The following is a 19820-nucleotide window of genomic DNA, read 5'->3' on the forward strand; positions in this document are numbered from 1 at the left end:
CAAGATTATAAAATACTGCTTGTGCACAAATTACAATGCAAAGCACATGGTGTTTGGTGCAAAATGTCTGGCACTGATCAAAGTATTGGTTGATTATCTGATACGTATCAAAGGAAAGGGGTTGGTGCAAAAATGGATGTTGATGGTTGGTGTGAACTTGGTGGCCTGTTTCCATGCCCTGACCCAATAGCAGGGAACAAAGTGGGAATAACTGGGGAAAATCCATCTCTTTCTTGTTCTTATCCTTAGTTGGATTTATGAATTAGTTTGGCAATGGCTCTAGAAACATAGAAAATAGGTGCAGGTGGAGGCCATTCGGCCCTTCGAGCCAGCACCGCCATTCATTGTGATCATGGCTGATCGTCCCCTATCAATAACCCGTGCCTGCCTTCTCCCCATATCCCTTGACTCCACTAGCCCCTAGAGTTCTATCTAACTCTCTCTAAAATCCATCCAGTGACTTGGCCTCCACTGCCCTCTGTGGCAGGGAATTCCACAAATTCACAACTCTCTGGGTGAAAAAGTTTTTTCTCACCTCAGTCTTAAATGACCACCCCTTTATTCTAAGACTGTGGCCCCTGGTTCTGGACTCGCCCAACATTGGGAACATTTATCCTGCATCTAGCTTGTCCAGTCCTTTTATAATTTTATATGTTTCTATAAGATATCCCCTCATCCTTCTAAATGGCTGGTTCTGGTTTGGTTCGTTTACTAAGGAGAGCTTAGAGTTGATTGAACCTTCACTGTCCTATGGATACAGGTACAGTAGAACCATACAGCATGTAAACAGGCCTTGTGTCCACACCAGCCATCAACCATACAGTTGCACGAACCCTATATGAATCCCATGCTATTCTCTGCACATTTTCATCAACTCCCTCCAGATTTTACCACTCACCTATATACAAGGGGCGGTGACCATGTAACCTATCTACCCGTGTTTGTGTGTGGGACGTGGGAGGAAACTGGAACACATACGTTGGTCACAGGGAGAACGTGCAAACTCCACACAGACAGCTCCCGAGGTCAGGACCTCTGACGCTGCGAGGCAGCGGTACTACCAGCTGCACAGTGAGATCTCGAGCAGGTGCTAACACTTACCTTCCAGGCCCTACACACCTTCTGTGATCTCAGTGGGCATTTTATCTTCAACACGACTGTCTGCTTGTGGTTCGAGTCCAGGGTGCAGGGTCCAGGGTTCACAAACCTGGGATGTCGGGTGAAAGTGGTGTTAACTGCATGGGTACTAAGGAACAGTACAGTCACATGTGGCTTGGTTGGCATGTGTTCATTACATCTTCTTGGGCAATTTCTCAAGGAAAATCCGATGCCTCTGCGTCATAATATTCCCTGGTGATGTCTGGTGCAGATATTATGGTTTTCTTCCAGGGTTGTGGTGTTCCAACCATAACCCATGGCGTAAATACTAACATATTATGTTATTGTTTTACAGAGCACTCCTGCCCAAGTGACCGTGTCTAATCCAGTAAGTTTCTTTTCAGATGTCCTTCTTCAGATGTGTTGTTCTTTTCCACCATGTTTAAGAAGGAATTGCAGATGCTGGAAAATCGAAATGCTGGAGAAACTCAGCGGGTGAGGCAGCATCTATGGAGCGAAGGAAATAGGAAGTGTTTCGGGTCTGAAGAAGGGTCTCGACCTGAAACGTTGCCTATTTCCTTCGCTCCATAGATGCTGCCTCACCCGCTGAGTTTCTCCAGCATTTTTGTTCACCTTCTTTTCTACTATATTTACCGTGTTTATTTGTTTGTATATGTATTTGTATATGGACACACTGATCTGTTTTGTAGTCAATGCCTACTATGTTCTGTTGTACTGAAGCAAAGCAAGAATTTCATCGTTTTATCAGGGGCACATGACAATAAACTCACGAACTTGAACTTGAACTTGTTTCCTCTCCACTGCCCAGCACTTTCCTCTCCATTTCCTCCCTCCCATTTATCTGTATGGCAACATGCAACCTGCAAACACCCGTGTGTAAGAAAGAATTGCAGTTGCTGGTTTAAATCGAAGGCTGACACAAAATGCTGGAGTAGCTCAGCGGGTGAGGCAGCATCTCTGGAGAGAACGAAACTGACCTGAAACGTCGCCCATTCCTACTCTCCAGAGATGCTGTCTCGCCCGCTGAGTTACTCCAGCATTTTGTGTCAGCGTACAAACACCCTTCCTTACTTTCCCCCTCTCTTCCCTGCGCCCCCCCTGGATGCATGCACCCATCTTGTCCTTTCCCCATCTCTCCGTCCCCTTCCACCTGTATCCCTTCCTCTGGCTTCACATTTCAGACTTCTTCTAAGCTGATCTTTTTTTTTTCACACAAAGAGTGGTGAATCTGTGGAATTCTCTGCCACAGAAAGTAGTTGAGGCCAGTTCATTGGCTATATTTAAAAGGGAGTTAGATGTGGCCCTTGTGGCTAAAGGGATCAGGGGGTATGGAGAGAAGGCAGGGATGGGATACTGAGTTGGATGATCAGCCATGATCATATTGAATGGCGGTGCAGGCTCGAAGGGCCGAATGGCCTACTCCTGCACCTATTTTCTATGTTTCTACACGTTTAGTGTTTTCATCTCTGGCCTTTGTCAAACCATTTGGACTGATACTGGGTCTCTGGTGTCAGGCGGCATCAGTACTAACTGCTGCCCCACTGAGCCGCTGGGTTTTTGTGAACATGCACCCTCCCACACATCCAAACTGACAGATGGAGCGTCCCTCCATGTGATGAGCAGTGTGTCACTGGCCGATGATAGAGGCGCTGGGTCCATCATACCCACAGTACTGAGGTGTGACTGGCCAACTGGCTTTGTTCTGGCAGTGCCTCAACCATAAAACCCCTGATTAACTCTCTCCCTGGCCCCGGCTCTCCGTATTGCTGTCATCTCCTCCAGCTCTGCTGACTTCAGCTGCCTGCACTGTTGAGCACATGCTGATGGATTGCTTGGGTCATTCCTTAGGCTGTTCCGTACCAGGCTTATATGGGAGCCATCCGTCCACAGCAGCTGATAAAGATTATTGGGACTGTGAACACCAAACCTAACACGTAAGTTCTGATGAGTTTCTTCAACCTGAAACGTTGACCCTGTCTCTCTCTCTTTTGACAGATGCAGCCTGAGTGGGTCTAGCATTTTCTTTTCTCTTTATGTTGTGTTTGTGCGCGTGCTTGTGTGTATGTGTGTGCGTTCATGTGTGTATGTGTGTGCTTTTGTGCATGTGGGCGCTTTTGCAAGTATGCATGCATGCGCGCTTTAGTGTGTTTGTGTGTGTGTGTGTGTGCGCGTGAATGTGTGTGCATTCATGTGTGTATGCGCGTGTGTATGTGTGTGCTTTTGTGTTTGTGTATGTGTGTGTGCATGCGTGTGTGCTTTTGTGTGTGTGTGTGTGTGCGTGCGTGCGCGCGCGTGTGTGTGAGACAACTGAGGCTCATCCTTAAGAAGAAAACCTCTCATTTTGACCCTTCAGTCTCACCCATGTTGATATCTCTTTATGTCAGCGTCAAGTTTTGTTCAAAACTTTTCTGTGAAGTAACTTTGGATCTGTAAGCCTGGTTCCGTACCAGGCTTACCGTACCAGTCTGGTTACCGTACCAGTCTGAAGAAGGGTTTCGGCCCGAAACGTCGCCTATTTCCTTCGCTCCATAGATGCTGCTGCACCCGCTGAGTTTCTCCAGCAATTTTGTGTACCTTGGATCTGTAAATGTGTTTTATGAACATTAATAGTTTAATCCTGTGTATAAAAATTCTGTGTATCAAAAATCCTGGGTCTCCTCTAAACTCTTGTATAATTCCACCTGAACCTCCACCATCCCACTCGAAGGCAGGCGCAGGCTAGGAGGCGTGGAATGATACAATGGGAGATAAAATTACTCCCCAACTTTCTCCTTTGCTTCATTCAATTCCCTTTTGAAAGTTACTAATGAATTGGCATTTACATCCATCCTTAATTATAGTTTGATAATGCTTTATTTTACAGGATTGGGGGTGTTCTAGATGTGTTATATTCAGCCCACCATGCTCACACCAACCTTCTTGCTCATCTCCACTAATTCCATTTACCTGCATAAGAGCTGTATCTTTCTATGCCTTGTTTTTTAAGTGACTGTCTAAATATCTTTTACATGTAATGGTTGTATCGATTCCACCATCTCTTCTGGCAATGTGACCCAGATATCAGCCGCTCTCTGTGTAAAAAAAAACATAACACAAAGATTCCCCATAAAACTATCCTCTCCCATTTTTGATATCCCGAACATGGGAAAAAAAGTTGACCATCTACCGTATTTCATCGGCGGTCACTCGAAACAAGTATGACTGTCCTCTCATGGAGGATGCCTGTTTAACGTGGGGAGACTGGTGCACAGACAGTCCTTGACAGATCTGGGGCAGGATCCAGTGGCATGGAGTCCAAGACGACCGGAGACCCTTTTCTGCTGCAGCCTTCATCCGCCTTCCCAGCCGTTGTGACGCTCCACTAAGGTCAGCCATCGTCCACCGCCTGTTCCACCGTTGAGGTCCTGGTTGGATTGCCCTTTGTCAAAGACCTCCCCCTCGACCTTACCGCCATGGGTGACCCTACCAGGAGCATAGCTCCAGACGGCATCGCTCTCAAGATCTCAGGGCCACACAAGCTTCTCCACCACGACAAGGTGACAATCCACGGAGAAGATGTCGTATCTATGTCTCTCAAAATCGTATGTACATCTATCAGGTCACCCCACAGTCTTCTCTGCTCCAGGGAAAACAAGCCAGTCTATCTAATCTCTCCCCATAACTGAAGTCCTCCAAATCCAGGCATCATCCTGGTGAACCTCCTCTACACTCTCTCCAGGGTGAGTATATCCTTTCTAAAGTGTGGTGACTAGTTCGAGAGTTTTATTCAACCAAAAGAAAAGTGCGTAGGAATTTCTTCCCACAGAATGTGATGAATCTCTGGAAGTTTTTAACCAGTCGCTTGTGACGATTGGAATCTTGGAGGTATTTAAAACGGAGGTAGATCCATTTTTGAAAGATTGGGGAACTGAGGACACAAAATGCAAGCGGTAGCCATTAAAACATATAGGATTACCAATGTACTTGAACCCAATCATTCACCAGTCTTGTTTGTGTTTTATTTTTCCCCAGGTTTACCATTAATCTCAAAGCGAAGTATGCTGATAATATTGCCCTGCACATCAGTCAAAGATACGCTGAAAATGCTGTGGTGCGGAACAGCAGAATCCACCAGAAATGGGGTACAGAGGAGAGAACTTTGCCCTTCCTCCCGTTTGTGCCAGGCCAGACATTTGAGGTACGTTCATCCTCCTGGGCAGGGCCCAGGTTCGGGGATATCGGGCATGCTGTAGATAAGGCGGCTGCCCTCGAGTCAGCAGCTTTTACCCCGGTAACACTGTTGTCGAGTATTTCCAGCTCAGGACAGATATATGCGGTAACCGTAACCTCACAGTATTTACAGTGAAAAAGTAGCCCTTTTGCAACAGAGTGACAAGTCAAAAGGGAGTTGCAATGGTGAGCTGGTAGAGCTCCTGTCTCATATTACCAAAGACCTGGGTTCAATACTGACCTCGGGTGCGATCCGTGTGGAGTTTCAATCAAAGTCAATTTCATTCGTCACATGCACCCGAAGGTGCAGTGAAATGAATTTGCCAGCAGCTATACACTTAAAAAGAACACACAATAAGACTTAACACAAACATCCACCACAGCATTCTTCATTGTAGTGGAAGACAACAAATGTTCAGTCAGTCCACGTTCAGTTTGCACGTTCTCCCAATTAGGTTCCTTCCAGGTGCTCCGGTTTCCTCCCACATCCTAAAGACCTGTGGGTTTGTAGGTTAATTGGTCTCTGTAAATGATCCTGTGTGATTAGGAAGTGGATGTAAGCGTGGTTTAACATAGAACTAGTATGAACGGGTGATTGTTGGTCGGCATGGACTCGGAGGGTCAGTTTACATGCTGTATCACTAAACTAAACTAAGAGGGCATTGTTTAAATATCACTATGGCATTTTAGTTATTAGCAGCAGAAATTGAATAACATTCAGTCCTTGTTATCCGGCTCGAAGGGCCGAATGGCCTACTCCTGCACCTATTTTCTATGTTTCTATGTAAGTGATAGAGGTATGGAATGCTACCAAAGGCCTTCTCTGATATATCCAATATACCCTCCAAATATCTGAATGTAGTGATGCTTACAAACCGTGATCAGTCTTGAAATTACAAGATGCAACTGTGTACGTTCTCATGGATTCCCCCTAGATTCTGTGGTTTCACCTACACCCTAGAGGCAATGTTCAGCTGCTCATTAACTTACCAAACCGCAAGTATTTGGGACATGGGAGGAAACCGGAGTTGGTGCAGGAAGCACGTGTGTCACAGGAAGCAGGTGCACATTCCACTCAGACACCACCTCAGGTCATGATTAAAGCTGGTTCTCTGGTGATGTGGCACAGCAGCTCAAATGGTTGCTCAATTCAGTAATTCTGCTGAAAGATCCTAAGGGTATGGTTCCCAAGAAGAACACGAGTTCTTCCGGCATTCAGGCCAACTTGCTTGTCTCACCTGTGCTGCATCTATTGTCCAGTTTCCTAGTGCTGGAGGAACTCAGCGGGTCAGGCAGCATCTGGGGAGGGAATGGGTAGGCAACATTTCACATTGGGACCTGAATTCGGACTCTGCAGAAGGGTCTGATTAGATTAAAAAGAGGTTTTGATGTGTTGGTAAAGTGTCTTCATGGTTTATCTGTAATTTTGCTTTGTCAGATGCAGATCATAGTTCAACCAAGCTGCTACAAAATCTTGGTTAATGGAAGACACCTTTTCAACTACAATCACAGGCTGCAGCCCCTGAACCAGATTGATGAACTGGAGGTGACTGGTGACATCAGCCTTTCTCTTGTTCAATACTAATGTTGCAAAGTAAATAATCTGCTTTAACCAGAACACAAAAGCAGCATAAACTTCCCAAATTCTTATTTTTAATTCTCTACTTTTATTGGTGTACAATCCTTAGTTGAACATCCATTTCACATCATCCAAAAAGAGGCCATTTTGTTGAGTGCAGTGAAGGTCAACTACTTTTGCCTAAGTACATGAACCAATGCCATTGAATCCCAGCAGGTGGGCCTAGGCTGGTCCAAGTCTACCAGAGTAATTTGCAAGTCCCGCTGTAGCTTATAGTGTCCTATACACACACTATATACAGTGCCCTCAATAATGTTTGGGACATTTATTTATTGATTTGCCTCTGTTTTCCACTATTTGAGATTTGCTATAGAAAGAATCACATGTGGTTAAAGTGCACATTGTCAGATTTTAATAAAGGGCATTTTTATACATTTTGGTTTCACTATGTAGAAATTACAGCTGTGTTTATACATAGTCCCCAAAATCTACACGGTGATTCCATTTTTGGCATTGGCTGCATGTTGATTCTACAACTAGTCTGATACCGCCCTCTAGTGTGGCTGATCAACACTGCAACCCACCAGCTCCCAAGACCATTTCCCTCACCCGCCTTGCTCCAAGTCTGCTCAGCTCTTTGAGCACATCTAGCGTAGTCGAGTGTAAGTCTGTCTAATCCAGGTGGACATGATCTACCTACCATGGACAGTCATAATCATCTGAACATGTCAGTTTATCCACTTGCTGCCCACGATCATGGTTAGATTGAACAGGAAAAGGCAGTGTTCAGATCTGTGCTTAATTTGGTTTAGTTTAGAGATACAGCGCGGAAACAGGCCCTTCGGCCCACCGGGTCCACGTCAACTAGCGATCCCCGCACATTAACACTATCCTACACCCACTAGAGACAATTTTCACATTTACCAAGCCAATTAACCTGCAAACCTGTACGTCTTTGGAGTGTGGGAGGAGACCGAAGATCTTGGAGAAAACTCACCGGGAGAACGTACAAACTCCGTACAGACAGCGCCCGTTGTCAGGATCGAACCCGTCTCCGGCGCTGCATTCGCTGTAAGGCAGCAACTCTACTGCTGCGCCACTGTGATTTAATTTCCTGATCTTTCCACAAAAGCAGATTTTGTTTTAATCTTGATTTCCTGATGCTGGAGTGATGGTTCTTGAAATAATACCTTGAAGTTGACTCAGATGTTTATAATGTGATATTACCACATAAAACCTTCCAGTCACTTCCCTGCTGATTTTTCATGCCCTCCATTTACAATATTTGGGTTAATAAGTGATAGCAGAAGAATTAGGCCATTCGGCCCATCAAGTCTACTCTGCCATTCAATCACGACTGATCTATCTCTCCCTCCTAATCCCATCTCCTGCCTTTCTCCCCATAACCCCTGACACCCGTACTAATCAAGAATCTATCTATCCCTATATATGTGGTTAATAGCTCAATGTGAATATATGAGATATACAAAATGACATTGAAAGTTATGTTTAATTAGCGGCATTTGTGTATTACTTGATGAAAAGATGCATCCTGGCAGAGACGGAGACTGGCTTTGGAAGAAGAATTCACCCTTTGATGAGTTGTCAAACCAAATCAAAGCAGTTAATACTCTGTGACAGGATAAAAGCCCCAGAACCATAATTGATCACTGAAAAGAGATGACTAAGAAACTTGTGGTTGATAAAATCTTATTTGTCTTGGTCGCTGAATAAATTATACGTGATTGCAAGAAAAGAACCTGCTTTATTGGTTTATTTGCCAAGGAGTTAAATCAGCCCAGATCATTCAACAGGAACAAAAGCAACAGCAAGTGTTTGAAATCTGTGTTGGAAGGTGCTATGTACATAGGTACCTTGTGAGAAATAGAGTCATACAGCATGGAAATAGGCCCTTCAGCCCACCGAGTCCGCGCTGACCAGCGATTCCCCACACATGAACACTATCCTACACGGGACGATTTTTACATTCATACCAAGCCAATTAGCCTACAAAGCTGTACATCTTTGGAGTGTGGGAGAAAACCCACGCAGGTCGCGGGGAGAAGGAACAAACTCCATACAGACAGGCACCTGTAGCCAGGATCGAACCTGGTTCTCTGGCAGTGTAAGTGCTGGAAGACAGAAACTATTGCTGTGCCACTGTGCTGCCCTAAATTTGGCCCATATAATTCCAAACCTCTCCTGTCCGTGTACCTGTCCAAGTGACTTTTAGGTGTTATTGTGTACCTGCCTCAACCTCCGCAGCTTGTTCCATAAACATACCACCGTCTGTGTGGAAAAGTTACCCCTCAAATTCCTATTAAATCTTCCCCCTCATCCTAAACCTATGTCCTATGGCTTGTGATTCCCCAACCTTGGGGAAAAAGGCTCCCTGCATTCATTAAACCAATGAATTCATTAACCTCCCTGCATTCATTAAACCAATCCCCTATTTTTGGTTTAAACCTCCATCTGCAGTTCCTTCCTACACAATACAATACAATACAATTCAATTTATTGTCATTTGGACCCCTTGAGGTCCAAACGAAATGTCGTTTCTGCAGCCATACATTACAAACAAATAGACCCAAGACACAACATAATTTACATAAACATCCATCACATTGCTGTGATGGAAGGCCAAAAAAACTTCTCTCTCCACTGCACTCTCCCCCCCGATGTCAGAGTCAAAGTCAAAGCCCCCGGCGGGCGATGGCGAATTGTCCCGCGGCCCTTAAAGCCACGCCAGGTGATGCAAGGTCGCGCACCGGGTCTTGATGTTAGAGCCCCCGGCGCGCGCTCGCAGAGACCCGCAGCCATTCCAAGCCGCGCGGGGCGGTGATGTAGGCCCCGCTCCAGGAGCTCTTCAACCCCGCAACTCGGGCGGGAGAAGTCGCCGTTGCGGGAGCCCTGAAAAAGCGGTCTCCCTCCAGGGACCCGCGGGCTCCCGGTGACACTATCTATTCCCCTCGTGATTTTACACACCGCTATAAGATCACCCCTTAGCCTTCTACACTCCAAAGAATAAAGTCTTAGCTTGGCCAATTTCTCCCTGAAGCTCAGGCCCTCAAGCCCTGGCAACATGCTTGTAAATCTTCTCCGCACACTTTCCAGCTTCGGACAAAGGCTTTTCTGACCTGGGAGATTGCAAAGTGATATCTCGCCATGACAAAACTCTCTGGCAGTGTTGAGATTCCTGGTGTTCTCAGCCTGGAGAAAGTTGCTGTGTGATTCAAAGGTCCAACAAAGCCGAACTCTCAGTGCAAAGGTCAAATGCTATTGAATCCTACATTGAGTATTTAATTATCTCCGTCCCAACAGAGTAAGAAGGGGACTGGATGAGAGTCTCATTGCTGAGAACCACAAGGGGTTGATTCTGAGGCAGTAAAAGGATCCAGGAGTTGTTGTAGAGTCACACAGCAAGGAAACAGGCCCTTTGGCCCAACTCGTTCATGCTGACCAAAATGCCCCATCCAAACTAGTGCCATTTGATTTGATTTGATTCAACTTTACTATCATTGTTTACAAGTAAGAGACAACAAAATGCTATTTCCGAGAGTCATACGAATAAAAAAAATTGGCCCATATCCCTTTAAATCTTTCCCATCCATGCACCTGTCCAAATGTCTTTTAAAGCCCTGATATTATTTAGGTCCGACTGTCATCTAAATCTATTTTTGGTTTACTCTCTACTATCTACTCTTTACTCTCTACTCTCTAGAATTTAGGAGATTGAGAGGGGATCTTATAGAAACTTACAAAATTCTTAAGGGGTTGGACAGGCTAGATGCAGGAAGATTGCTCCCGATGTTGGGGAAGTCCAGGACAAGGGGTCACAGCTTAAGGATAAGGGGGAAATCCTTTAAAACCGAGATGAGAATAACTTTTTTCACACAGAGAGTGGTGAATCTCTGGAACTCTCTGCCACAGAGGATAGTCGAGGCCAGTTCATTGGCTATATTTAAGAGGGAGTTAGATGTGGCCCTTGTGGCTAAGGGGATCAGAGGGTATGGAGAGAAGGCAGGTACGGGATACTGAGTTGGATGATCAGCCATGATCATATTGAATGGCGGTGCAGGCTCGAAGGGCCGAATGGCCTACTCCTGCACCTAATTTCTATGTTTCTATTTAAAATATGCGGAAGTCTCTTCTCTGAGACGATAGTGAATCTCTAGAATTCTCTGAATCCCAAGTGTAGGGGAAATCCTGAGTCTGCGACTGCTCAAAGTGGTGAAGAAGCATCTGGGAAAGGGACTAGGCATCTTGAGCGAGCAACAGGAGTCAGCGTACGGGTAGCATGAGGAGAACCAAGGTCACAGACATGCCACCACTTGTCCCACCTGTGGCAGGGTCTATAGAACCTATATCTCACTCTTCAACCACACACTGCAATGGAAGCAAGTGATATTTAATGCCAAGTGATTACTAATGAAGTTGGGGGAGGCACGGTGGCCCAGCGGTAGAGTTGCTGCCTCACAGCGCCAGAGACCCAGGTTCGATCCTGATTATGGGTGCTGTCTGTACGGAGTTTGTGCGTTCCACATGGGTTTTCTCCGGAAACTCCGGTTTCTTCCCGCATTCCACAGACGTACAGGTTTGTAGGTTAATTGGCTTCGGTAAAAAATGTTTTAATTAACCCCAGTGTGTAGGATAGTGTCAGTGTACTGGGATCGCTGGTCGGCACGGACTCGGTGGGCCGAAGGGCCTGTTTCCGTGCTGTATATCTAAACTAGCATCATATCTCTCACAATCTATCCTGTATATCACTCATTACTTGTGACCGCAATACCACTCATCCCACCTCACTGTAACTTGTAGAACAAGTATTTTCACATTTGTCGAGGCAGTATAGCAAGAATAATACATAATTTAAAAAAAACAATATATACATTGTGGCTCTTAAAGGCTCTGAATGCACAGCAGCAATTCATTATTTACATTCAGCCTTTCCTCTGCATAGAGACAGAAAATAGGTGCAGGAGTAGGCCATTCGGCCCTTCGAACCTGCACCGCCATTCAATATGATCATGGCTGATCATCCAAAATCAGTACCCTGATCCTGCTTTTCCCCTTATCCCTTGATTCATTTAGCTCTAAGAGCTAAATCTAACTCTTGGATACCATGGGAAATGCAGTTGGTAAGAATTCTATTCAAATTTAATCCTAGCCACACATGAGAGCCGCAAGGCAAAGCAAGGTTTTGACTCAGAATTGTTTACAAGATAATAATAATAATAACTTTATTTATAAAGCACTTTAAACAACTACAGTTGCCACAAAGTGCTGTACATGAGAAATCATGAACAAAAAGCTATTACAAACAATTAAAAACCATTAAAAACCATACAACGAAGGACTATAAAAAACACACTAAAAATTAAAAGACATTAAAAGCACTAAAAACAGGAGCAATGCCTCAGCCAGTGTCGAAAGCCAAAGAATAAAAATATGTTTTTAGGGAGGATTTGAAGATGGACAGTGAGGGGGCCTGTCTGATGTGCAACGGCAAGGTGTTCCAGAGTGCCGGAGCAGCAACAGAAAAGGCTCTATCCCCTCTGAGCTTCCGCTTAGACCTTGGTACCTCAAGGAGCAGCTGATCAGCTGACCTGAGGCACCGGGCAGGAGCATATAGGTGGAGCAGCTCAGAGAGGTAAGGCGGGGCGAGCCCATTCAATGATTTAAAAACAAATAAAAGAATTTTGAAATGAACTCGATGAGATAAGTATGCAGTTAATGACAGGTTGGGATAGAGGAGCCTTCATAGAGACCGAATGCGCACCTTTCTGCTTGTTAAATAAATCTCTTCTGAAAATGATGTAAATTGTCCCAATTATGTTTGCACATTACAGGCCTAGCCACTCTGAAAGCTCATTTAAAACAAGCCCTTCAACGCTTAAAAGAGTTTCATGTGTTAGAACACAGGAAAGTACCGGGACAAGCCATCCGGCCAACTGCACAACATCAAACTACTCCCATCTGCCAGCATGTGGCTCGTACCCCTGTAGTCCTTGCCCATTCATGCTGCCGCACCTGCTGCCTCACAGCCTCCGAGACCTGGGTTCGACCCTGACCTTGGGTGCTGTCGATGTGGAGTTTGCACGTTTTCCTTGTGAGCATCCTCCGGGTGCTCCAATTTCCTCCTACATCCTAAAGATGTGCAGGTTTGTTGGATAATTGGCCTCTAAATTGACCCTGGTGCATAGGTAGCGGATGCTAGTGGGATAACTTGGAACTCGTGTGAATGGGTGATTGATGGGCAGTGGAGACTTGATGGATTGTAAGGCCCATTTCCTCGTTATATCTCCAATAAAAATGTGTCTGTCTAAATGCCCCTTGAACGTTATGATATCTGCTTCCATCACCTCCCCTCCCCACTTGTTCCAGGCACCTGCCTTTGTGCACGCACAGTTCCTTTAAATGTTTCTTCCCTCTGGTATCTGACATTTCCACACCATAAAAAAGATGCTGACAATCCACTCCTGCTATTGTGCCTCTCATAATGTATAGAAAGGAGTATGAAGATGGGTCTCGACCCGAAACGTCACCCATTCCTTCCCTCCAGAGATGCTGCCTGTCCCGCTGAGTTACTCCAGCATTTGGTGTCTATGTCTCTCATAATGTTATATACTTATATCTGGTCATCCTTCAGACTCTGATACTCTTAAAAAAATAATCCAAGTTTGTTCAACTCTCCTTATTGCTAATACAACCTGATCCAGGGAGCATCCTGGCAAAGCTCTACATGGGTTATGGGGAGAAGGCAGGAGAATGGGGTTGAGAGGGAAAGATAGATCAGCCGTGATTGAATGGTGACATCAAGAGTAGATTTGATGGCCTAATTCCGCTCCTAGAATTTATTATTTGCCAAAAATGCTATTTATTCTAGCATTTTTTTCACATTTAAGAACACATTGAATAACAACATAAAAAAAGCTCATGGACAGATACATGGATAGGAAGGGTTTACAGGGATATGGGCCCAACGAAGGCAAATGAAGACTTGATTTGATGGGGCATCTCCGTTGGCAAGCATGAATTGGGCTGAAGGGCTTGTTTCCGTGCTGTATTTTTCTGACTCGATAAGTTACGCCAAGAATAGAATCCCTTCTGAATGCCAGGAAAAGAAGGCAGAAATGCTGCCAGCAGAACTGTGTTTAATAAAAATATAAAGGTTAACAGTGACGTTGCTATTAGTTTAATTGTTTTCAAGATTGACAATTCATCTCAGATCAGACAGTCTATGAATTTGTCCCTGAAATGGATACATTTCTGAAATGTACTCATTTTCTGCAAGCTATATATTGCTAACAATGTTTCTTCAATATGAAAAAGTATATAAAGCAACACAAAAGTGATTGATGAGGGTTGAGCTGTGGATGTTGGCCTCATAGAATTTAGTAAATCATTCGACAAGTTCCCTCATGGTAAACTGATCCAGAAGATTCAGTCACAATGAATCCACAGTGAGTCCGTAAACTGAATCCAAGATTGACTTTGTTATACAAAACAGAGGGTGGTATTGGAGGAATATTTTTCTGACTGATGTAGGCACGCCAGTGGTGTTACACAAGGATCAGTGTTTAGTTTGATTTAGATATACAGGGCAGAAACAGGTCCTTTTTCCCACCGGAGATAGACACAAAAAGCCGGAGTAACTCAGCGGGACGGGCAGCATCTCTGGCGATAAGGAATGGGTGGCGTCTCGGGTCCTACTATTTGCTGTGAACTTTCCTCTTGCAATTGAGCTTCCAAAATGCATCACCAGCCACACTTGTCAAGACCCGAGACATCACCCATTCCTTCTCTCCAGAGATGCTGCCTGTCCCGCTGAGTTACTCCAGCTTTTGGTGTCTATCTTCGGTTTAAGCCAGTTCCTTACTACACCCTTCTTCCCACCAAGTCCACGTCATCCAGCTGGGTCTATTCTACACATTCGGGACGATTTACAGAAGCCAATTAACCTACAAACCTACACGTCTTTGGAATGTGGGAAGAAACCGGAACACCCACGCGGTCACAGCAAGAACGTGCAAACTCCGTGCAGACAGCACCCATAGTTAGGATTGAACCAGGGTCTCTGGCGCTGTAAGGCAGCAACTCTGCCGCTGCCCCACTGTGCCGCCAGTGCTGGGATCGCCGCTTTTTGTAGTATGTATTATGACGGATGAAAATATGGGTGGTCTGATCGATAGGTCTGCAGATTAATATAAAATTGGTGTCTGAAGAAGGGTTTCGACCCGAGACGTCGCCTATTTCCTTCGCTCCATAGATGCTGCCTCAACCCGCTGAGTTTCTCCAGCATTTTTGTCTACATTTGATTTTCCAGCATCTGCAGTTCCTTCTTAAACATAAAATTGGTGGAATAGCAAGGAAGGTTGTCAAAGGGCTCAGCAGGATGTAGATCGGTTGGAAATTTGGCTGGAGAAATGGCAGATGGAGTTTAATCTGGGCAAGAGTGAGGTGATGCATTTTGGAAGCTCAATTGCTAGAGGAAAGTTCACAGTAAATGGTAGGATACATAGATACATAGATACATAGAAAATAGGTGCAGGAGTAGGCCATTCGGCCATTCGAGCCTGCACCGCCATTCAATATGATCATGGCTGATCATCCAACTCAGTATCCCGTACCTGCCTTCTCTCCATACCCCCTGATCCCTTTAGCCACAAGGGCCACATCTAACTCCCTCTTAAATATAGCCAATGAACTGGCCTCAACTACCCTCTGTGGCAGAGAGTTCCAGAGATTCACCACTCTCTGTGTGAAAAAGTTTCTTCTCATCTCGGTCCTAAAGGATTTCCCCCTTATCCTTAAGCTGTGACCCCTTGTCCTGGACTTCCCCAACATCGGGAACAATCTTCCTGCATCAGGAACATTGATGTACATGGGGTTCTTGGGTGTAAGTCCATTGCTCTCTGGCAGTGGGAACACAGGAGGATAGGGTGATGAAGAAGGCATCTATCAGAGCACTGAGTATAAAAGCTAGCAAATCATGTTGCTGCAACCACGTTTGAAATACTTCACCTTAAAAATATCCGTTGACTTGGCCTCCACAGCCGTCTCTGGCAAGAATTTCACAGATGCACCACCCTATACCTTTATGCTTATCGATACTTCTTCTGTAAAATGTACATTTCTAACTCCTTGGCATGGTCCACACTATGGTTGCTGTTTTCAATATGCTTGTAAATGTTCTTGGACCCGACGGTGTGGTGACTGCAGTTAACCTCGGGATCCCAGCGGGCTGCTTGGAAAGAGTGAAGCAGGAGAACCTGTTGCCAGCAGCTTTGGAATTAGCATCCGTAAAGCTTTGTTGGAGAATGATTTAAGATAATCAGAACCAGAGGCAGACGGGAGACAAGGAAACATTTATTTGCGCAATAGATTTTTGTAAGGAAGAAACAGTCTGAAGAAGAGTCTCGACCCGAAACGTCACAAATTCCTTCTCTCCAGAGATGCTGCCTGACCCGTTGAGTTTGTGTCTACATTTTTGTATTCTGGAATGCAGGTTCTGAGATGTTTGGCACATTCAATATTTCAAAGTGAATTGAGTAAGTAACTACTTAAAGTTGCAATTTTACAAACTATGCAGAAAGAGAGGGGCCCAGCCTTCCGGAGACTGTGGATCCTGTGATCTGAAGCAAAAAAACACAAACTGCTGGAGGAACTCAGTGGTTCGGGCAGCGTTTGTGGAGACAGAGAGATGGTCGAAGTTTCACCTTCAGACCCTGCACCAGGACTGGCAATGGTTGCATGTCTCTGAAAAAGAGCTGTGTACACAGTTCATTCCCAGCTTATGAACAGAAGACCTATGTACAGCCTGTACTTATGAATGGAAGTTTGGAAAACAGGAGGGATGCATTTTCCGGCTGATGCAGAACAGTTCCTGACATTAGTGGGAATGTTGCCACATTGAACCAAGGAAGAACTATTCTTATTCTAAGAACGTGTAGATGTCCATTTTGCCTTTCAAGGACCACACAGTGACCCACTGCCTGACCCAGTGAGTTACTCCAGCACTTTGTGTCTATCTTGCTGTTTCTCCAACTGTGCCCCATTCCTATTGGGTGAAATCATGCTGGGAGAGTCCCAGTCTGACTCATAGATCAAACATTTGATAGCTGTGATCTGAGCCCTTGTCTCTACGCCCGAGATACTTGGGAACAAGCTCAACGCAGCTTGGGCCTGTCTATTGGCTCAAGGTTGTGGATGTGTTTCCTGCTATTATTCACCAGCCTGAAAATAAAATGGATTGGGCTTGTTTTAGTCAAAAAGTTGGGTGTTTCAATGCCAGCGTGTGGAGATGGGGGCTCCACCAGAGCCTAGCCTGTGAATGCGGAGCAGAACCACAGACAGCCAACCATGTCATCCCTGGGTGCCCGCTCTACCACCCACCAAATGGAGCTCAGGGCCTGGCAGACATTGACGCCAACAGGGACAACACCCTGGCTGCTCAACACCCGGCTTGAGATCCAACTATTACTTTGGTTTATGTTTCATTCGCAAGAAGAAGAATGTCAAAAACATGGGTGCTTGCTAGTCAGCATGGGCTTGATGTACCAGAAGGCCTATTTTTGTGCTGTGCCTCTCTATGACACAGGACAGTCAGCTTAATGTTGGAGGTGGAAGAATTCTTACCAATCCAGAACAAAATGAATTGATATTACATAGAAAATAGGTGCAGGAGGAGGCCATTTGGCCCTTCGAGCCAGCACCGCCATTCATTGTGATCATGGCTAACCGTCCCCTATCAATAACCCGTGCCTGCCTTCTCCCCATATCCCTTGACTCCACTAGCCCCTAGAGCTCTATCTAACTCTCTCTTAAATCGATCCATTGACTTGGCCTCCACTGCCCTCTGTGGAAGGGAATTCCATAAATTCACAACTCTCTGGGTGAAAAAGTTTTTTTCTCACCTCAGTCTTAAAGACCTCCCATTTATTCTAAGACTGTGGCCCCTGGTTCTGGACTCGCCCAACATTGGGAACATTTTCCTGCATCTAGCTTGTCCAGTCCTTTTATAATTTTATATGTTTCTAGAAGATCCCCCTCATCTTTCTAAACTCCAGTGAATCCAAGCCTAGTCTTTTCAATCTTTCCTCATATGACAGTCCCGCCATCCCAGGGATCAATCTCGTGAACCTACGCTGCACTGCCTCAATCACAAGGATGTCCTTCCTCAAATTAGATAGTGTTGAAAGTCTGAGAAAATAAATGGATTGAGAATAGATTTGTTAAAGCCATTTATTTGACTGCTTCCTCCACAAAGTAAATGTGTCGTTGATGGCAGTGTGCTGATGTGTATACAAATTTACGAAAACCACTTGATAAACATGGGCGGCACAGTGGCGCAGAGATAGAGCTCCTGCCTCACAGCGCAAGAGACACGGGTTCGATCCTGACTACAGGTGCTGTCAGTACGGAGTTTGTATGTTCTCCCTGTGACTGTGTGGGTTTTCTCTGGGTGTTCCACTTTCCTCCCACATTCCAAAAACGTGCGGGTTTGGAGGTCAATTGCCGTCTGTTCGTTCGCTCGTGTGTCAGACGACGTAGCTCGCTGTTGGCTTCTGTCATCGTCCAACATGTTGACAGAATTGTAAACTGCCCTCAGTGTGTAGGATACAAAAATGGGATAACCTACAGCCTAAGATAGACACAAAGTGCTGGAGTAACGCAGCGGGTGAGGCAGCATCTCTGGAGAAAAAGGATAGGTGACATTTCGGGTTGGGACCCATCTTCAGACTGACCTGTTGAGTTACTCCAGAACTTTGTGTTTATCTTTGGCATAAACCAGCATCTTCAGTTCTTTATTTCTAACACAGAACTAGTTGGCATGGACTCGGTGGGCCAAAGGGCCTGTTTCCACACTTACATAGAAACATAGAAATTAGGTGCAGGAGTAGGCCATTCGGCCCTTCGAGTCTGCACCGCCATTCAATATGATCATGGCTGATCATCCTACTCAGTATCCTGTACCTGCCTTCCCTCCATACCCCCTGATCCCTTTAACCACAAGGGCCACATCTAACTCCCTCTTAAATATAGCCAATGAACTGGCCTCAACTACTTTCTGTGGCAGAGGATTCCACAGATTCACCACTCTTTGTGTGAAAAACAATATTCTCATCTCGGTCCTAAAAGACTTCCCCCTTATCCTTAAACTGTGACCCCTTGTTCTGGACTTCCCCAACATCGGGAACAATTTTCCTGCATCTAGCCTGTCCAACCCCTTAAGAATTTTGTAAATTTCTATAAGATCCCCCCTCAATCTTCTATTTATCTCTAAACTAAATTACTTAAGAGATAACTTGGTGAAGCTGAAGTCCACAAAGTGAAAGGAACAGCATCAGCAAAGGTTCAAAATAGTCTGGAATGGAAGTAAATTATTAGTTCTCCAGCTGGTGTTAAATATACCGCACATTCCCAAGCACTAAGATTACTGCTTTTAGTGACAAATCCAGGATCTAACAGATCATAACTTCAGACTGAGAGGTAATGGAAAAAATTGTGAAATGGGAAAACACAAAGTATATCAAATTAATGCATGAAGTGATATATTTTAGTTGGAAGGATTAAAAAAGCATGAGGTAATGGTAACTTAGATAGGATGCAGAATGAAGGATAGCTGGGGAGTGCATGCAGAGGTGGTGAAAAGTCTACTGGAAATGCATATGTCATTAAAACCTCCTTCTTTCACCTCCGCAACATCGCCAAACTCAGACCCTCTCTCACACCGCCTGCTGCTGAAAGACTCATCCATGCCTTCATCTCCTCCCGACTGGACTACTGCAACTCACTTCTCCTTGGCATCAGCTCCACCTACATCAACTGACTCCAACTGGTCCAGAACGCAGCCGCCCGACTCATCACCCACACCAAATCCTGGCATCACATCACTCCAGTCCTCAAACAA

The 19820-nt window shown here is 45.2% G+C and overlaps 1 protein-coding gene across 2 annotated transcripts in view; it reads left to right on the forward strand.

The window, feature by feature from the left end:
* The window catches only part of LOC116967907 (galectin-4-like), a 36319-nt gene extending 27653 nt beyond the window's left edge, over positions 1-8666 (forward strand). For both annotated transcript variants that reach the window (XM_033014563.1, XM_033014564.1), the window contains 4 exons: positions 1454-1486; positions 2968-3053; positions 5131-5296; positions 6767-8666. In XM_033014563.1, coding sequence (XP_032870454.1) covers positions 1454-1486; positions 2968-3053; positions 5131-5296; positions 6767-6913 — 432 coding nt within the window. In that variant the 3' untranslated portion in view covers positions 6914-8666. The remainder of the gene's footprint in view (positions 1-1453; positions 1487-2967; positions 3054-5130; positions 5297-6766) is intronic.
* Positions 8667-19820: the final 11154 nt, after the last annotated feature.

The sequence above is a fragment of the Amblyraja radiata genome, chromosome 41, assembly GCF_010909765.2.
Source record: "Amblyraja radiata isolate CabotCenter1 chromosome 41, sAmbRad1.1.pri, whole genome shotgun sequence".
NCBI classification, from domain to species: domain Eukaryota; kingdom Metazoa; phylum Chordata; class Chondrichthyes; order Rajiformes; family Rajidae; genus Amblyraja; species Amblyraja radiata.